Below are 20,686 nucleotides of genomic sequence, written 5' to 3'. Positions count from 1 at the left end.
TTTTAAAAGCAACAAGGGAGAACAGTCAATAAGTTGCACATGAAGGGATGCACGTGCTATGAGAATATTCTAACACAAATCACTTACATAATGCTGAAACTGGGTGTAATAGATAACTCAGTATTGGATTTCCACGGGACCACCCAGACATACTCTCCCTTTTGCTTTGAATCATCCACCATTCTAAATCAAGTTGTGATTTCTTTTCAAGGTCTGTGGTGGCATGCATGTTGTAACAGTTTCTTGGCAGGTAGGCACAAATGTACTGGAGCGCTTGACGGTCTTCTGAAAAACTGACTTTGGGATGCATTGACACAGAGACACGCACACACACCCATGCAGAAATCTGTGTGTGTGTGTTGGGGGAAGTCGCGTGGTGGGGGTGGTTGGTGGAGCTCTCATCTGTACTGGCAGCACTGTCTCTCGCTGGTTATTGCGCTCCACAGGGGTGTGAAGAGGAGCCACCGAGTGCAGATTTTGGGGAGCCGATGGTAAAAAGTAATGGGGGAGAAGTGGCTCACATTTGAACTCTAGAGGGTAGTCTTCCTGGAGGAGCCCAGGCAATCTACATTATTGTGATTTTCCTCCCATAACAAACTGAATTCCTGCACATCTGAAAATTGCCTACACCATTACGTGTTTCAATGTAATGGGTGCAGTAAGTGGAGTTTCCAATAAATCAGCTGAGTGACTTCAGCCTCTTGCCCTCCCCTTTCGCTATCTGCCTTTCTCTCTCTCTGTCTTTCTCTCTCTTCTTGTACCTATCTCCCCTGTCTCTTGCTTCCCCCCCCCCCCTCTCTCTCTCTCTCTCTGTGTATGTGAGTGTGTGTGTGTCTGTGTCTCCTTCTCTCTGGGTCTGATTTTGCTTCATGTCAGTCAGTCCCATTCGTTGGGCAGTAAGCCAGCCCTGTAGCCTCACCTCCGTAAGAGGCTCCGTGACCTTCACACATGTAAATTAGCCACGTGCTGCTCTTGAATGGAAGAGTGCCTGCTCCCTTCCCTGAAGGGGCTGGGGGGGTGGGGGGGGGGGTAGATATTTTTTCACTCTATGCCACTTTGGCCCTTCCCCCTGGGGGTTCCTAAAACCTTTACGTCTTCCAAGGAGAGGAGAGGAGAGGCAGAGCCAGGAGTAGCACGTACATAGTCCAGAGGGAGGACACTGTACAGCGGGCAGCCAAGGAGAGAGCTATATGTTTAGAAGCCCAGTAGGTTTGTGGGTGAACATCTGGTGCTTTTTTAAGCAGCGTGCTGTGGATAGAATGCCTTACTCTTCCTTGTTTCAGGTTATGTGGTATAATATTTCGCACCAGAGGTGTCTGTGCATAACCTTCCTTTCTCACATCTTTTATTGCCTGCTTTGGCCAAACAAAGGTTTGTGTTTGTCCAGGTTTAAGATGGTATCATTTTAAATTGACAGGCTTCGATTAGAGTGTCTGGCCATGTATGAAGGTGGTGTGTGAGAATGGGACTGGTAGCGAGCAGGACCTGTCATTTTCAGCATAACTACACAGTTCCCTGACTGTCTAGATCAAGTAGAAGACTCAGCACAGAAACATTCCTTCTCCAAAGCCCATGGATGAAAGACTGCACTGTTTATTGAATTATTACATGCACCCTGATAAGTTATGTGGCTCATTTCACTGACCTAATTAATGTGCTACAGAGTGATTGTTGCTCCTGGTGCCAAGATGTCAGCTTCCAGACTGTATTAGACATTTCCTGTGTTTTATGCACTAAGGCAGTTGTGCCTATAATCAATAAATGTACTAATCCATAGATGTCGGGTATATTTATAACTTATGGCTATGATACTTGTCCAGCTGCTACCTCAACAAAAGCAAAAAGATAAGCTTGTGTCATTTACTATAAAATAAAACTAGGTGTTCAATCAGTACAATAGAAGCACTCATGTATAGCCATTAATCTATTTAGCATCTGTCGGATTAAATAGAGAATTAGCTACCCCTTTTTGTTTGATCAGGCGAAGGACGTCTGCTTGGTCTTTTGATGAACATCCATTTGCATTGTAGGATAAACACGCAAAGGTTACTATAATGTCAACTGTATGTCAAAGGCTTCTCTGTTTATACTTTTGTAGATCACATTTCCATAATCAATAGTTTGGGTAGCTGAATGCTTTGTCTCCCAGTGGAAATTTGTGCCTGTTTCTGAGGTGCTGCTGCGTCTCCATTTTAAGCCAAAATTGATGTGTTGGAGAGATGACACCCATACACTTCTGAGCTTTTAGCTAAATTAAGATGACTCCTGGAGAAAAGCTTTTCACGCCAAGCACAATGCATTACAGTCCTCTGCTGTCTGAGCATCATATATTTCTTTCTTTGTCCCTCCCCCTCGCTCCATCTTCCTCCCCCCCACCGCTCACCCCACCCTCCCTCTCCATCTAGTTGCTTTTAGTCAGAGATCTTGCACACTCAGCTCTGTGTTGTGTGATTAAGTTGTACGGTTTGGTCCCGTAATTAATTCCATTCCGTGCATTGCTGCACATTCGGTAGTGCCACCTGTGCACAATGCTAATCATCTTGAACGTTCACGACGGTGGGACCCTTCAGATGGGGCAGCCCAGCCCGCCGTACGCGAGACCCCACGACCATGCCGCCGTGGCCCATGATGCAGCGGGGAAGACGAGGACTCCAATTAAGTCGTTTTTAACTCCCTCCCGTTGCAAATATTCCTGTTTCCTGCTAAATGTCATCAGCTCCTGGTCCTTGTTGGCATTGTCCTTTTCACTGACCTTCCCTCAGCCTTATCACCAGAGCACCATCATTCAAGTCATTAAGCATTAATGATGAATTGTTTCATTATGTCAGTGGAAGAGCAAAAGTGATTCAGTCCAATTAGTGGTAATTAAGAGCTGTGGGGGTCAGAGGAGTTGAAGCAGAGAAGAGCTCTGGGAAGGGGTTTGGTTTGGAAGGTGACATGGGTTTGCAAGTCAAGGGTTCAACTCATTGACCTTTCACCTTGTCGGCATGGTACCAGCATGGGCGTGCTTGTTAGGGGACGAAACATAAGAGCTGTTGCTCGGAGTAACCACCCACCCCCCCTCCGCCTCCAAATTTGACATGCTTACTTGTTCTCTAGCCATTGGGTGAGGGTGAATGTTAAAATAATGGCAGCATGATAGTGTACCATGGCTTAAATCCTTGATAGATTTACTCCTGTTACAGTGATGTAATGTTAATCTTAATTAAGACAGTATAAAGCATGTGGGAAAAAACCTGCCAAACCTACTATATATTCTGTAGCAGTATGTGCATTCAAACACAGGTATGTACTTTGTTTATAATGCTTTTGATGGCAGGATTTCCTATGTATTATTATTGCAACCTTTTGTATATATTGATATTACATTATCACAATATTTTGGTCAGTTTAATGATTATTTAGGGTGGATCATCATCATTTACGACAGTTTTTAAACTTCTTTTTTTAGGGAAATACCTTCCTTATCTAGGTAGGCCTTGCAGCCAAGAAAAAATTAGCTTTGTTCACTACTGCTTGTTGTTCAAAGGAGGACCAAGGTTTCTTTTGTTTAGCTGTTTGACAACCTTGCTGGCTAGCTGCCAACGCAAAAGTTCTGTTTCCTTTTACATATTAATATTTTTCTCACAAGACCGGTCCAGAGCACATACATTTCCATTATTAGGTCCAAGTGTGGTTTAGGCGTGGTGATGAGTATGTAGGAGTGTTGGATTATTCCTGCATGTTGCCTATGCGCACCCCTATCTATTCGCACCGGCTCCTTTTCTCACCATGTCACGTGCCCCCACTGGGCTAAACTATGGGCCCTGCGCGCATCGGAAGCCATTAGGCATAACGGCCTTCCCGCGCGCGTGTCACACTCCGCATGTTATGACACTTATTTTATGACTGCTTACATATCAAATATTTAAATAAACAGAATAGGGGCTGGCTGCCGCCGGAGGGGAGAGCCATTCATTTCCCGTCGCGCGGGCGGTGAAGATAGCAAGTAGGTCGGGGGTGTGTAGCGGAGGGAGGCGGTTTTGCAGGGAAGAGAAATGCTTCGCTTGGCTTCCAATCAAAGTGGTCGAGGACGTGTTTTTATATATATATATATATATATATATATATATATATATATATATATTCATTCATTCATTTATTTATTTATTTATTTTTGCTGCTTGCGCCCAGAAGCGGTGGCGACGGAGCTATCCGTCAGCGTTTCCGTGGAGCGGAGGACGGCCAGCCCCGGTGCCTCGTAAAAGCACGGCCTGCCACTGCGAGTGAATATCAATTGCGCACTGAGGAGAGCAGACGCCAGGAAAAAGTGGAATAAAACAACAGTGTTTTTTTATTTTATTTTTTATTTTATAAAAACAGAGAGAAAACCTGGAATGTGCAGGAGGTAAAAGAGGGGAACTGATTTATTTGTGTTTCCTCGAGAGCACGTACCCTGTCGGGGGCCAGCAGGATGGCTCCTGCACTGTGATGCTGGGAGGGCCATTACTGTCAGGCTAATCTTAAAATAATTAATTGAGAAGTCGGTGGTTTTAAAGAGTATTGTAATTGAATCCTAAATTAGGTCTGAAAAGAGGACATGTCCTGCTTTACTATGAGTCTGCTCTCATTCTGGCTCTGAGCGTTGTGGTTATTGGCATCTGCAAGAGGAAGCTAATGATATGTATAGTGGAAGGGAAAAAGGACCATCTATAATTCATTTTTCTTCTTTGAATTTAAATGATGTGTTGTGAACACTGAGATAGGATCTGATGTGCCTGTGAGTAGGTAATTCTGTCAATATGGCCTTTTTGTCTTGTAAACAAACATGCGGCGTGTTGAGGAACAAAGTAAACAGAATGAAACACATAAATCCTGCATACAATATGAATAATTTCAGAAGCATGAAATCTATGAGGCTATGTGAGAAAAGAGTTTTGCATTTCTGTCTGTTCTGCACACTTTCTGTGGATGAGTCAGTAGGGCTCTGTAGATGTTTTTAGAACTGTGGAACTGCATACTGTGGAGCCTCTTGAATGGATGACATTCCTATTTTGGCATCAAAACCCTTGTTTTTATTTATCCAGAGGCAGATAAATTCATCAGTAGCATTTTTTGTTTGTTTGTTTGTTTCTGTGGGTGCAGATTGAAGAAGGCGATGTCTTTCTTAGTTCTTAGCATCGTGGAGAGGCAGGAACAAAAGTAGGAACATACACTGCATTCAACAGCGGGGTAATTTACTTAGCATCATGTTTTTAGCTTATTTCTTATACATATGTAATAGGTTTAGTTTGAATTGATTTAGTTGTTCTTTTATAAGTGATTCAATATCTTTTCAAGATCAGAATTAAGATTCTGTAGAATGTGTATTTTTCCCCTCAAAACCTAGAATTGTACCATAGATGAAAAGCTAAATCTTACAGTACTTTTCTAATGACTCCTTATTTTTGAAAATAAATATAAACTTTACTGTACGTAATATTGAACATATTGTACTGTATTCATCTGCTGGCCATAAAAATGTTTGATTGTGTGTTCTAGTTTAAAAAGTAGTTATAAAATGTAGACTGTATAAACATGACAAAAATCTCCCGATTTGTTACTGACAGTATAGCACTTTAGAAGAAATAAAATCAATGAATAGAATTATAACACAAGAAATTATATGTTTGGATATTGACACATTCAACTCTTTTTCCCTCCATTTTCCAGAAGCACTAGCTGTTTTCCAATGCATTCTTGCTGATTATGGTAAGCTAATGTATCTAAGCATAATGAGCAAAACGTAAGGGGTTCTGGGTGCATACTATCTTAATCTATGCCTTTTCTGTGATTTCAGATAACAGTAACAAAATTGAGTTGCGTTGCTTATTCACCTGCCTTCGACCTTTGCATTGTCTTGTCCAAACTGCTGAAACGTGCTTCCTGGAGAAACCCCAGTCCTGGCTGCGGAAAGTGTCTGTGTTTTGGCCAGTGCAATATGATTTCACTTAAAGCGTGCTGCTCGCCAGATGAGTCAGGCTAAAGCTTCTCCACTAAGAAGGATCTCTGGATCAAAGCTTCACAGAAATGCACCCTCCATAAAACCGTGCCTCCCACGTGACTCCTGGAGAAGCCTTGTGAAAAAAAAGTCTTTGTGGTTTGAAGTCAGGTAATGGTTCTTCAGATCAGGATGTCATGGACTTGGGCAAGGCTAACAGATGCTCTATATTTGGAGTACCGAAGCCCTTTCTGATGGTGGAGTTGGACCATTGTCCTCCTGCAGAAACTGCTCTGCTTGTCAAGTGCCTTTGCTAATATTTTTCAGCCCCAGTCAGCCTTGGCCTCTGGTGATTACATGATAGGTTTGTTGCCGTGCTGAATGCGCTTGGAAAGCAATGGCTGGCTGCATGAAAGCAGCGGAAAACTGGCTGCCAGCAGTCGGGTCCTTCACAGGTACAGGTTGATGCTCAGTAGATTGAACTGCAAAAAGAGATAGAAAAATATACCCCTGGGCAATGTTGTATATTGAGTACAAAATTTGTTGTGTGTATAGCTATGAAGTTGGAAATAAGTTGTGGGATAAGATTGTAAAATAAAGCTCTGGTTTAGACCTTAAAAGCCAAGTGTTAGCTAGCAAAATGATGTAGGTAAGCTGTAGACAGACTACATAACATAAATGTGCCCTGGCAAAAGGTTTTACAGATACCACTAGCAATTCCTCAGCTAAATGATTTCACTTTCATAACTAATCTTCATGCTATTTTTATTCATGAGTCTTTTGTTTGAATAGCAGATGGATGCAGTTGAACCAAAATAACAATACAAATAGAAACAAATGAATAAACAAATTTGAAAATTATTTACAAAATAGGTACAGTATAAAAATGTCTAAAAATAAATGTGCCTGAGTGTTTTTTCTTCTGCCTTTATTTCCATGCTTATTGATCTATCGCTGTATGTAGTTTTACACTGATACCCTCGGTTAATTTGAACACCACATTTATATGTTTAAATATATATCTGTTCAAAGTTAGAATTGGTACTCTGGAGCTTGCATAATTCTGAGGCTGTCACAACTTCAGGATATACTCAATATGATGACCGTGCTATACTTTAAACAAAGGTGGTGACCATTTTCACGGGAAAGTGCCGCTTAAGAGCTCTTCCAAGCCGTTGCTGTTGCACTTGCATATTGGGAGTGGCACTGAGTGAGCCTACAGAGGAAGAGCAATGGGGATGTGAGGTGGACAAAGTCAGAGTGTGGACATGAATTACCCTCGAGGCCAGGCCCACCTGATTGCTTAGCACTGACCCCACATGCTCACATCTGGCACTGTGATTGATTCAGAGATCTTAAAAGATTGAAAAAGGACTTGGCCCAACATTCTGCTACGGGCCAGCCTTGAGAGGTCACGGGGGTCAAAAGCAGCCTATATCCTTGGCGCTCCCAGGTCGACGAGCCCATTCTGTTGGGAGCGAAGACATTAAGGGACCAATCAGCCCCCAAGAGTTCTTTCCTCTGGCTGCCTGGGGTTCAGAAATCCTGGCTCATTGCTCCTGTGGACCGCCACCCCCTCATGTCTCATCAACTCGGTCCATGAATCAGTGGAGGAACCGTTGTCCCACAGAGAGACCGTCCAAGTCTGCTTCCATCGTGTCCACAGGACTCCTAAGCAATGATGCACTGAAGGAAACACCAAGGATATAATCCTAGTGAGAGGAGAAAAAACAATGAAAATCAATTTTTTCCTAATTAACTTTTTAAATTTCCCGCTGAGCAATCAGGGAGCTGTGGCACAGAGTCCAATAATGAAATCAATTTGGTCAGGATTGTTTCAGGTGACTTTAAATGAGTATCTAATAACCAGGGAAAGATTGAAGGTCAGAATATCTGTTGTGTTGCTGCCCACTTGATAGACAGCAAAACGGAGTAGACACTGGCGAGGTTGTGGCTACGCTACACTAGACTGGTGCTGGCAGCTCAGTGGCTGAAAATGTTCTCCTAATGTTACCCTAATATTCTGCATACCTCTTATTGTTGAACAGCAGGCAGAGAACTCTTGTGGCTTGGCTTTGTCCCATGGGCACACAGAGAGCTGACAGTTAATGGAGTTCTGCCTGGTAACAGATATGCCTGCAGTACTGTCCAGAAGAATTGTGCATTTTCAGTTGTGCCCTTCTAATTAGAACCAATATTTGTTTATTTCTCCCCCTGAACAGCGAGTGGCCAATATTATTTCATATATGTGTTTGGCGCTTTGGCCTCATTTAACCTACTGGGTTGGTTAAATTAATCAAATGTGGCTAGTGTATTAACTAAGACAATTTGCTCATAAGTTGGACCGAATGTAAATTTATTAGAAACATTTTTTTCAGCACCTCCCAAAGAGTGCTACCAAACAGCCAGTTGGTGCGATGCTTATTGTTTCTTGTCTCACAGAGTTCCACAGCCTGAAGTGATGCCCGTGTTCCTGAGTGCGTGCTTCTCTTAGCATGCCTGCCCTCCCATAAAAAGGGATCCAGAGGAGCTCCTTTCGCCGCCTAATTTCCACAGACCGAAAGGCTTTCATTTGTCATCATGCAGACGCCGGCCGTGTCCTTTGGGTGGGGGGGGGGGGGGGGTGGCTCACCATCATACCCTTTGTCATGTTCTCGGCTTCAGAAAACGGTCAGCAGAGCTTTGCCTTGATGTGCACATCTGGCAGCATGGCGATGGGTCCAACTGCTGAGTAATTGCTGTTCACGCTGACTCGGTGAGACGCGCTCACTACAGAAGAGAATGCACTTTGTTGACTCAGTGTTCTTTTGTCGAGGCCAAGAGTTGGCCTCTCCTTAGGGTTTGTTTGCAAACTCATTTTTATTTAATTTTCCCTTCGTGCAGTCGTTTGTCTTGTGCACTCAGTTTGTGCAGACCTGCTTTCGCATGTGTGCTTTATCTCACACCTCTGTTGCTGGTTGAGTAAAAAGCTTTTAGCTGAAATTCTGAAAAAAAATTAGAGTTGCAATAGAGTTGCATCCTCTCGCGCGCTCTCTCGCTCTCTCTCTTTCTCACTTTGAAGGCTATGCAAGGTTCACAGTGCACCGTCTTTTTTTCTGAACACACAGGGGATGTGGGGTAAACACTGGGGTCATCCATCGGGGGCGTCCTCGCCATTCTCCTGCCTGCTTACGGCGCACAAAGGCACAGCGATTATACACATGCTGCAGCATACAATGTCGTGATGGACTACCGCGTGACAACTGCCCTCCTTCTGTCTGTGGCTCCCGCTCTCTCTATCTCACTTATATAATGTCATGCCGTCCCATCTCTGGCTGGCCTTCAAGCCCAACTGCCTTGGCAACCAAAGACTGGAGCTTTTTTTTGCAGAAAGGCAATTTACCCGCACAAGGTCTCGTTTGGCTCATGCCGGTGAGCACTGACATTTACTGAGAGACAGCTGACAGCAAATATGACACTGCTAGGTTACAGACAATTCTTACGCACTTTAAACATGGCACACCCAACACTTAATTCACTGATGAAATACATGAAACGTGTAAAACACACACACACACACACACACACACACACACACACACACACACACACACACACACACACACAAAGATGACATGCAGAGATAAAGACACAAGGGTTGGAGATCTATATGAGTTACATTATATACTGAACAACATATTTGAGGAGTCATAGCAAACATGCTGTGATATAGTTTAGTATGTAGGTAATCAGAATCATTATATAGGTAATCAGGAAATATGATGTCTATATCTATGCTAATTAATGTTAACTTAAATATGATCTATATAGTTATATAATGCCAGGACCTAATTGGAGTATCAATAAGCTGATTCTCTGGCCTCACTGACATACTGTTTCTTATTTGACATTTTGTCAAAACTATAAAAAAGAACTGTCGGTAATGGATCTTTTTTATTGTGACACACCATATAAGTGTTCGTCCAATTATTTGAATTTTGACGACTAAGAGTCCAAATTCCCATCCCTCTCCATTTGATGACATCAATATTGCCTTTGCATCCATGAAATTAATTTTCTAATCTTACTCAGCAGGAGTGTGGAATTTGAAGAGATTACTACCCAGGCCATATCACCTCCCTGAGCTGCAACCTGGTCTCGTTCCGTTTGAAATAGTGGGTCCTATTTTCTTGTCTTGTTTCACAGTGCAGATATTGTCTGTAAATTATGCCACATCACCATTTCTGCACTCCGACGGCGTAGCTGGAGTCATCTGGCAGTAGCTTTCCTCAACTCTGAGAGAGCCCCTGGCAATGTGCATTGTGTTATGTTTATCAGAGAATTTTTATTGTGCAGTTTCAGAATTTTTGAACGTTCTTTTATCTTATGTAAATGCTGCATGTTTTCACGTTTTTTGGCTGAGTTGAGCAGTGGAGACAATTAATTAAACCAGTCTTTACAGCCAATATTTATCGCTCTTAAATGACCTGTTAACCATACTTTTATTTTTATTTTCTAGCTAAACAACTCTACCATCCACCCAGATATTTAACACAATATGCATCTGCCTGTCTAAAACAACAGTGTTTACCAACATGTGGGAAGTAATTCCTCCCTTCCTCTTAAAAAAGGCACCCACTCCGAGGAGGTCACACACGTTGTGAGTGTGTGTTAAATAGAGTGAGCTACATTTGCTTTCTCTGAGTCTTACGAAACAAATAACGTAGGTTCAGTGTCTGGAATACGCATTTCCACACACTCAGTGAAGGCTGAGACACAATCAAGCTGCATTTCTGCACATTCCAAATGGAATTATGATAATATCCATTTTCACATTACCATTTAATCATTTGATCTCAATATGCAGTATGCTGTCTTGTCATCTATTTATTTTTGCAGCTAGTGTTTTCTTCTTTGCTGATTAACAACTGTGAAAGGATTTCAAACATTTTGCAGTCATAAAATCAGAGACAGCACAACTTGGAGAAGCAATTTAATCAAATTTGGCAGTATATTTGTGACCTAATTTTGTAGTTTGTTGTATAATAGCTTTATTTTGCAATATACGCACAGGAATTTAAAACAGAGTGAGTTCATAAATTTAATTTCAGGTTTATTACTGCCTTATGTAGACCTACATTAAAACGCAAAGTGGATGGTTTTCTTATTCAGACAGCTAAAAACATGCGAATTCATATCTTTGAGCTATGACTTGGTGCTCAAGATTTATTTACCTCTTCTATAATAGTTTTTGCACATTGACATCATGTGTAAGGTGTAAAACATTTTATGTTAGTCATGAAAACAGCTATTTAAATGCTGTTTTAAAGTTTTAGTTTGAGTTAATTTTACTTGTTTTATTTATTGCAGTTACTGTAATAACATTGAACAGCTGCAGTTATAGTTACTTTTTTGTTTTCTAGTAGTAAAATACCCCCCAACAGCAGTCATTTTGGCTCAATCCTGTTGCAGGCCCTGTTTACACTGGTCTGCAAGGTGGTGTGCTGAAGTGGTGCTAGATTAGGCCTGGATTTTCTGCACTTCACATAGAGAGATTGGTTCTGCCTCTGCTTCCCTTCAATTGACCTCCTCTCGCCAGCGGCGGCACTGAGTATCACATAGCCGCAGTTGCTTTGGCCGCACAAATGCAAACCCACTGATGTTGCCAGCGCGTGTGCCCCATTCTCCTGTAATGATACCCTACGTGTTGCGCCGGTGGCTTGAACAAGGACCAGGCGTGACGGTTTGAAAGAGCTAAGCACCACGGGCTAACAGGGCCTCTCTCTCTGGCTCTGTCTGAGTGGGCTTGCGTTTCCCCAGGGGGGTCGGAGTCACTCTGCAATCTTGGCAGTGACACAGCTAGATTTTCTTGTGTTGCACTCCACATTTTTTTCTTTTTTTTCCCCTTTGGGAGAAGGTTGGGGGGGGGGGGGGGGGGCACGTAAAAAGACCTCATCCGTGGCCCACATCACAAATGGCACAGTTCCTTGCATTTCCTCATTCATAAACACTGCCCTTCAGCCACCGATACGCTACTAATTGATGGTGCCAGGTCTCTGGATGGATTGTTGAAAGCAGAATTTACAGGCTTGACTGGGCGATGCCTTGTAATTGTTCATTATTGGAAAAGCACTTTAGAACAGGCTAAGGCAATGTTGTCAATTCCCCCGTGAATTCTTTACAAAGCAGTTTCTATTTACAATTAACTGACATATTTGTTCTAGGATTGCAGGCATTACATGATATGTGAAATATGACATAACAAAAAATGGAAAAGTGATAGAGTTCTACACAAATGTATTAACATTAGATAATGGATCATTTTACCCAGCTAATTAACATTACCTGAGTGAGTGATGGTTTAGCAACTGTATAATATAATAGTAATAAAAATAATAATAATTATATATATATATATATATATATATATATATATATATATATATATATAATTATTATTATTTTTATATATATATATATATATAATTATTATTATTTATATATTTTCATAGGGTGCGTAGTTTAAATATGACATATGTGAATACAGAAGTAAACACTATGTGTCTATATACACATACGGGTTTCACAGTAATCAGCCAGCCCATTAACACCTACAAACATTCCAGGGTATCCTAACTGTGATCAGTTCTTATACCAGCTGTACCATGAGTTGGGAAACAGCTTACAGTCTCTTTACTGTAAATACAGTGGTTCATACTGCCAGTTTCCTTCCCTCTTTCACTTCTCATTGCTGTGAAATGTTTCCATGCCATCTCCTCATAAGCCATGTTCATTTTTATATTACTTATTTATGTGGTGAGTTCAGTTCACAGTTTGAGAATCACTTGGTTCATGTAGGATTCTTTGTGTTTAAAAGGTGCTAAAAACTGTCTATGTGTGCCTTCTTTTTTGTCGAGATGCTGAGCAGCCCAGTGTAGGAGTGTCATTTTCTCTGTCTGATTGACTGACTGAATCTCTGTTGTTGATGTGTGCACACACAGGGGTCACTTTTAACATAGATACAGTAGCTAACGACCCAGCAAAACCAGTCCTCATTTTCTCTGCTTGGAATTCAACAGTTCAATGTGATTTTTTGCAGAATGAAGGAACCTTTAAGCTTTCAGGCATATTCTGTTGATGGATAACAAGTGTTCGAGAGCAGGACCATACTGTTCAAACTTGCTGCGTTTTCAGATTTAGAATAGCCTGTACACTGTGATGCCACTCAACTAACCGCTGTGAATTTACCTAGAAGCGTTTGAACTCACCAGGATACAATCCTGTGTGTAAGGGACGGAGGAGAGGTTAGCTGTCGTTTTCCTATTCAGATTTGGCTCCATTATGCATCACAGTTGGCAAAGCACCAGGGAAGCACGGTTTAAAGTGCTGTATCAAGTCACTTTTTTTCTCCTCTTGGTTTTCCATGCACAATTCCGCGGGTTTGTTCCCCTGCATCTCCGCTGCATTGTTTCTTGATTAGGCCTGGCTGCTTTTGAAAAGTGCCATTCTCCTGCACACAGCGGGGCTCATATTGAGTGCAGGTATTGCTCAGGGAGGCAGGAGAGGAGCTGCAGAGAGACCGGGCTGACGGAAAAAGACAGTGGGAACAAATGCCATAAATCATCTGCGATTCCGCACGATGGAGAGGAGACATCAGACCTGACATAATCTGCCCCGTCGTGGATTCCGTGTTTTGGGTGACGGATTAATGTTAACCTGACATGCCGGAATTTTCCTGTTGACTCACCAAGGGATGGGGATGGGGGGAGGGGGGAGGGGGGGCTAAAATAAATGTAATACTCGTGAGGAATAAACCGCCCCAGGCAGAAAGTGTCTTTTCACATTTTTCCTTGCTCCTCTCTCTCTCTCTCTCTCTCTCTCTCTCTCTTTCTCTGCTGAAAGCAATGCATGGAGTCACTTGGTCTCCGAGGCTGGCTCGGTAAATGGCGTGTCTTGTGTTTTCCAGGTAGGCTCAGTGGACTTCATGGCGATGAAGCGCTCCCAGCTGTATGGGATGGGCGGCAGTCCATACTCCCAGCAGCAGCAGCAGGGTGTCCCCTACCCCAGCCAGCCGTATGGATCCCCTCCTCCACACAGATACACAATGGGAATGCAGGGGAGGGGCCAGATGGGCATGGGCGGGATGCCGTACCCCCAACAACAGGTATGCTTGCTCACGTTAGGTTAAATGTTTTAGTTAGTTCACTACCGGTTTACTTTTTTCTGCTTTGTTTTGGTTTTCAAGTTAAAATGATCACCAGAGCAAAGCAGAGGTCATCAACATGCCAAAGGACCACATGGACATACAGGAATTTGCACCTACTGAAATTCCCACATCCTACGTGTCATTTCGCCATTGTCTTCGTCATTTTGTGACATTTTTTCTTTTTGATACTTTGATTTATTGGAAGTATTCCGGAGACATATTGACTGGTACAGAACATTTTATATCTTGCATTTCAAATTCTATTCTAAAAGAAGTTCTCTGTGGAGTGCAAAATTCATCGATTTTGTATGAGACTGAGCTGGGTGCCTTTAGCCCGCTGTGATCAGTTTGGCCTGCCTGCTCTACTGAAGCTGCCTGGGCTATTCTGAGTCATACTCAGTGTCTCCCTGCCAAACTGCTATATTTAGCTAGGGGATGTTCATCTTCGTTTTACTGTCTCTGGAGGGCTGTTGGCACACATGATCTCGGCCTGACCTCCCGTAATCCCCACAATGATGGAAGAAAGTGGAAAATATGAAACAAAAAAGTCTTGTAAAAGCTGCATCTTTAAATCAAAAGAAGAGAAACCTGGTTGAAAGGGATACAAAGTAATCCAGATGCATATTCAGCAAAAGAAACAAGCTCTCGGCATTCATGTTGCTATGGTTTATCCAGCAATTTGTCTGGAGACCCTCATGGTTCTTGGAACAATGCAATTGTTTACTTACTCATATCAATGTTTGGTGTTTAGTCTCTTGTGAGGATTACCATTGTACCATTTAATCTCTGAATAAAGTTGGACCTCTGGAGTCTGATATTCTGGATTTGACTGGATTGTAGGACTTGGCAGTTTTATGTTGGAGAGTTCCTTTTCTAATCTTCTGAAGACAGCTTCAGGCTGTCATTTGGCATCAGTGTGTACCATTCAAATGTATGGGGACTGAATTCTAGAGAGTCCTGAGGTAAAATAAACTTACTAAACACACTTTCCCACATTTTATTTACTTGGGGAGGAAGACTATTGGGTCGACAATCACAAAGCAGTCACACAAAGTAATTAGTCAGATTAGTTGTTATTCTGTGGCCAAGGGAGATAAATTATGATTAACGCACACTAACATTAAAAGCCAAACACTAGTGGGTAATTGTTAAATATAAATAACTAAAAGCAATATGTTTATAGCCATAATAATCTCTTATTAAAATTGTTCTTTTGGATAATTTGCAATAACTATGGAAAATGGAGATGTAAGTATTGTCTCTCCTCTCCAAAGATGAACTGAGCAACATAATGTAACTGGAACATAATGAGACACACATCTTTCCCATAATGCCCTGGGCACAGGGCCTCGTGCATGAGTTGGTGTGCCCGGGCAGTGCGGTCCTGTGAGACACGACTGTCGCAGGTGTCTGCTGGTGACCCCAGTGCGTTCCCCGCTGCTGTCATCTGCTGCCCACTGTCTGCCTGCCCTGGGCCTTAGAACTGAGCTAAGAAAAGACATGCATGAAGTCTCCCAGTCAGCAACTGCATGCAAATTTCTCCTACAAAGTGATAATTTATACAGTACATTTGGAATAGCCATGCTTTGGAAATTAGCTTGAGTAGCTTGTAGCTGGAGGACAAGTTTCTATGTGGAGAGGAAACATCACAGCTCACGATGTCTTAGAAGGCTGTGTATTTACAGTAATTTAAATCCTGTCACCAGGTCTGCTAAAGTGAATATGTTTCCCAAATTCCTTTGCTACAATGTCGTGCATTTTTTGCTCATAATTTCGTAGTGCATGTTGGTCTTTTTAGCGCCTGTAGCGTGAACCTCTATTTTTCATTCATTTATTTCTTTTGCTCTCCTCTAAGCCATCCACGAGCTTGCTCGGGCTTCGAGGGGAGAGCTGTCACCTTTTCCCTCTCCGAGTTCGTCTCTTTCCACAGATGTGTCAGCCCTTTCACTAGGCATTGGCCGCACGCTGAGGGCAGCTTTCACACGGCTCCCGCTCTCCCAGGGAGTCCTCGTCGCCTAAGGCCACCTGTGAATGAAACTGCCAAAGATAGCTACACAGGGAAGTGCTGTCCTTCTGCCAAGGCTTTAGCGTAGACTGCAGGAGACATCTACGCAAACATCACATTCGGTCAGTTACAGCATTGGGCCGAGGACGGAACCCCCCCCCCCCCCCCCCCCCATCTTCACCGTTCCCTGAGAAGTATTCAAATATTGGCCATGCGTTCATCTGGGGCAGAGAACATTAGGCCTTGAACAAATTTTAAGATGCAGTGAATTCGATAAATGTCTCGCGTGTGTCAGAATGATCCAGAGGTAGTTCCATGTGCAGAAAATGGAGAGCAAACAGGAGAAGGGGACTCGCATGAGGGGCTCGGGACCGCCGACGAGAGTCGGTCCCCTCTTTGTTTGGAAGTGGAAATGAACATGAAAGTAAAAGGCCCCTGCCAATTCCAGTGCAATTTTCCTGTGATGTCAGCGTTGGCAGTCAGAGAGGAAAAAGAATTTGAAGGCAACATTAGCGTTTGATGTGAAGGGAAGAGAGAGATTGCCTGCGAAATGAAAGAGGGAAAATGTCTTGTCAACAAGCCAGGAAGAGCCATTACTGGTTGCTGCTTGTTTTTTCACCCATTCGCCTAAGCTAATAGAATCCAGCCATTATACAGGAGTGGAAATGCTGCCTTGTCCTCTGCTGTTCTTGTACAATAACAGACTTTGTCATTTTGGTTTTATTTTCTTTGAATCTGGGGGCTCAGGCCATCGCTGATGGCTTTTTACCTAAAGGAAACCTGTGGTTGTGTTAACACACACCTCCTCCTCCACAGGTTTGACCTTGAAGCATAATGTTACCATGTTCTCTCCTCTTGTAAAACAAAAAAAAAGAAGAAAGACAAAAAAAAAAAAGTTTGAGGCCCCTACCCGAATGGAATCCCATCACCGAACTAGGCCGACCATTTGGAATTAAAAGCAGAATTTATGGTCTTGATTGCTCTGCGTCTGTGTGCCGGTAAGGTGGAGACCGGGCCTGTTGAATCACTTAGAAGCAGGGGCTTTGTCTTTGGGGTTAATGTACTGTATGGTGGTCAGGATGAGTGATGGCTTATAGGGACCCATAAATTACGCTACAGCAAAGCAGGGTGGTCACGAGCCTATTCAGCCGTGTCCGGAGATGTGCGAGCACTTCAAAGCACGCTGCTCCGCTTACGGCTGGCTCAAAGACTCTGGGCATTTCCAAACAATTAAAACACGAGACGTTATGCACTGAGCCACACGTAGTGCAGGAGAGAATAAAAAAAAAAAATGTAAAAAAAAGAAAAGAATGCAGACTTGAAATCACACCTGATTAATTGCGGCACCTCTTGCTCCAGAAGAGATGAAGTTTCAGGATCAATTAATTAGTGGGAACCCAATGAGTGTCGATGGCTCTAATGGTTTGTTCTCATTTGTAACTTTTATTACCTTACTGTTCGGTGGCCAAGCCAATCAACTTTGGGGAAAGAAAAGTGATGCGTTCATTAGATGCAGATGGAATTACATATTTCTGTGGTCCCTGACTGAGGTGTTGCCTGTTTTTTCCACCTAAGTGATGAGTTCTGTAGCTTTGTCTTTCGTTACTTTATTAGCTTTGCGCATAATGTGTTGTTAATAATGTAGCCTATTTTAATTTGAATTTCGCTTAGCCTGTTTGTAAATGAGAATGAGATTTCATTTTAGCTAGTCTTTCCTCAAATAGCTTAAGATGCCCACAGAATGTTAGAGTAGTCAAATACAGGTTTATGTGTGCTGCTGCTCTGTTCAGACCTTTCAGTGTCTAAAGAAGAAAATGAGAACCTTTAAGAGGTGTTTTAAAGTTATCTTTGCTTTTGCAGAGATAATCCTCTGGCAGTTATTGCCTCCAAAAATGAACAGAACTAAAATGCCAATGTTGCTGCTCTTCAAGTGTGTATGGTTATTTACATAATACTTTATACATGACGACAGATAGCAGTCTCTGTGAAGTACAGCAAAAAGGGGTTATTACATGTGATAGGCCATAATACTTCTTTCCAAGAATGAAAAGTCATTTGACAGTGCTGTAAACTATACTCTCACAACCCATGTACTTGTTTTTTGGTAGGGTATTATTACTTGCCCTAATTCAAACCATAAATTAGAAGTTAAGGTGTTTGAATTGCAATATGAGTCCTCATTCCTACTGCATAAATGTAACTTCCATAAATGCAGCACAAGAACTGCTTGAACAATTGAAATATGCTGTTCATGACTCTAAACAGGTAATTTAGATGTATACTGAGTGCTGACCTCTTACATATGCTTTGGTCTAGAATTGCTGAAAATTTCTGGATGTAGCATTCTAAGTGTTGTGCTCATACACTAATAGTGTATCTTGGTTTACATCAGATTTCAGAATGTAACAAAACTAAGGGCTTTATAGCTGGGGAACTGGCTGCAGTTTAACTTTGGCAGAAAACTGAAGGAAAATACAGTGTTAGATTTGGTGTTTAATGGTTTAGTCAAATGATTTTAATTTGAGACAAAATAATCTTTAAACCTTTTCATGCTATATATTTAAATAGTGAGGATACAGAAGTACAGAGTGCACTTCTGTATTTAGAACTACCCATGCTAGTGTGTTGATTCTGTAGTAAGTACAGACATATAAACACCTACAAATAGCTTGTGTATGTGTTTTCTGGCTCTGTCCCTAGCCTGTGGTGTTTTATCCCCATACGGTGGTGTGTTGAGGGGCTCAGCATGGCCTTGGCAACCAGGCGAGCCTCACGTCTCAGCTGGGACCCAGGAGAGACTGGAAAGTCTGCCATCCTTTACTGAGAGATCAGAGGCTAAGTTCTCTCTTCCAAGCTTGCTGCCGCATTCGAATTGACCAGGGAAGTGAGTTGTTTTTCTACGCAAGCGCTGGTTTCTCGCTCTCTCCGTCTCTGTCTCTGGCTGTTTTTTTTTTTTTTTTTTTTTTTCCTTTTTGCTCTTTCTTGGCCTTGGAGTGGGGTCAGGAGTTTAATGGGGAAAACATTTGAATTGGTGACACTAAACTGGAGCCACAGTGACGGAGCTCGAGTGTTTTAGAGCGCATTAACCCTCGCCACCTCCGCAGTCTCTCCGCTGCCACCGCAAACAAAAGCGTGACTGTCAGAATGATTAAAAAAAAAGGAGGCCGTTGGAGAGCAAAGTCCTGTCGTTTGTTGCCATTGATTGGACAGTGCAAATGGCACAACGGTGCTAATGCAGTGGGGTGCTGAGTTAACAGAACTGAGACCCGGTCCAGCCTGCAGTGGTGGGACTTTGGATTAAATGCAGGCCATTATCAAAGGGAAGAGCTAAGGAGAAATGAATCCTCCTGTTGTTGTCGCGGGTTAGAGTTTATTGTCGTTTTAATTAACATCTTTAAATCCGGTTCCCATTGGCCGTCAAGGCGTTCGTTTATCACCACAGCAATTTACCTGAGCGAATGGTGTCATTTGAATGGCAAATAGGCACATTAGAGAGAGAATGTCTGACCTGGAAAATTCACCTCCACAAGGACTTCAAACACTCCTAATTCCCCTTTCAAAAACATGCCTTTTCAGTGGGACATGCACAGAGTGCTCTGAGCCCCTGTGTGATATCAGCCTGGTGGCATTATGATAGCCTCGTTTTGATCCACAGCCTTTCTTCCTTTCATACATACCGAAATTGTTTTTACTGTGTGTGTGTGTGTGTGTGTGTGTGTCGTTTGATTTTTAGGGCGCATTTCATGACAGCTCGGTGAGGTTGTGTGTGTGTGTGTGGGGGGGGGGGGGGGGGGTAACAGAATGGGATGCTGTCCCACTTAATGTCGCCGCTGCGTCTCTTGTTAACGTGGTGGTGTGTTTGCGCGTGTTTCCTCTGTCTCTTTGTTTGATGAAGCTCTCCAAGGGCAGCTCATTCTTGATGTGTCAAGTGGTGTGTGTGGGCGTGTGTGTGTATATGTGTGTGGAGGGAGAGAGCAGATCAAACGCAGCAAGCTGGGGTTAGTCACCTCACGCCAGTGGCGATGTAATCTCCCCTCCTCTATGTTTAATCAGGAGCAGGGATTGTTTATTGTCGCGGCAACGCGCATCTCATTCGGGTCTGCTGCATCGATGTTTCGTTCAAATTAAAAAATCGTGGCATAAACAACTGCCATCTTTGGCAAGCTCTTACCTCATTCAGCTGTAAAAAAAAAGTTTACTTTTAACTTGGCATATCATGTTAACAGCAACATTGCAGGCAGATCTTTTATTTATTTATTTTTATTATTGCAGGAGATGTAAATAATGGCTTTACATTAAGTGACACCAAATTAAGTTTAACGTGCTACAGTGATATCTCAGATGAAGACGTGGATGAAGGCATCTTCATCCGAGCTCCACATCAGTGCAGCTTCATCCTGGTCTGCCCTTTAACCCCTGCGAACACCAGGCTCCAGTGCCGCGACCCGGGTGTTAGCTGCTGGAGAACCCTAATGCTAATATGCTGCTCTACACTCCCGTCATGCCTCTCTGATCTACTTAATGCTTCAACATCTCT

The 20,686-nt window shown here is 42.7% G+C and overlaps 1 protein-coding gene across 3 annotated transcripts in view; it reads left to right on the top strand.

The window, feature by feature from the left end:
• LOC113572154 (AT-rich interactive domain-containing protein 1B) overlaps positions 1-20,686 on the top strand; it is a 177,918-nt gene that overhangs the window by 45,728 nt on the left and 111,504 nt on the right. For all 3 annotated transcript variants that reach the window (XM_027001482.2, XM_027001481.2, XM_027001480.2), the window contains exon 2: positions 13,905-14,102. In XM_027001482.2, coding sequence (XP_026857283.2) covers positions 13,923-14,102 — 180 coding nt within the window. In that variant the 5' untranslated portion in view covers positions 13,905-13,922. The remainder of the gene's footprint in view (positions 1-13,904; positions 14,103-20,686) is intronic.

This window comes from Electrophorus electricus, chromosome 13 (assembly GCF_013358815.1).
Source record: "Electrophorus electricus isolate fEleEle1 chromosome 13, fEleEle1.pri, whole genome shotgun sequence".
In the NCBI taxonomy this organism is placed as follows: Eukaryota; Metazoa; Chordata; class Actinopteri; order Gymnotiformes; family Gymnotidae; genus Electrophorus; species Electrophorus electricus.
Note: the sequence above shows the minus strand (reverse complement) of the source record. Positions and strands in the feature narration are given on the sequence as shown.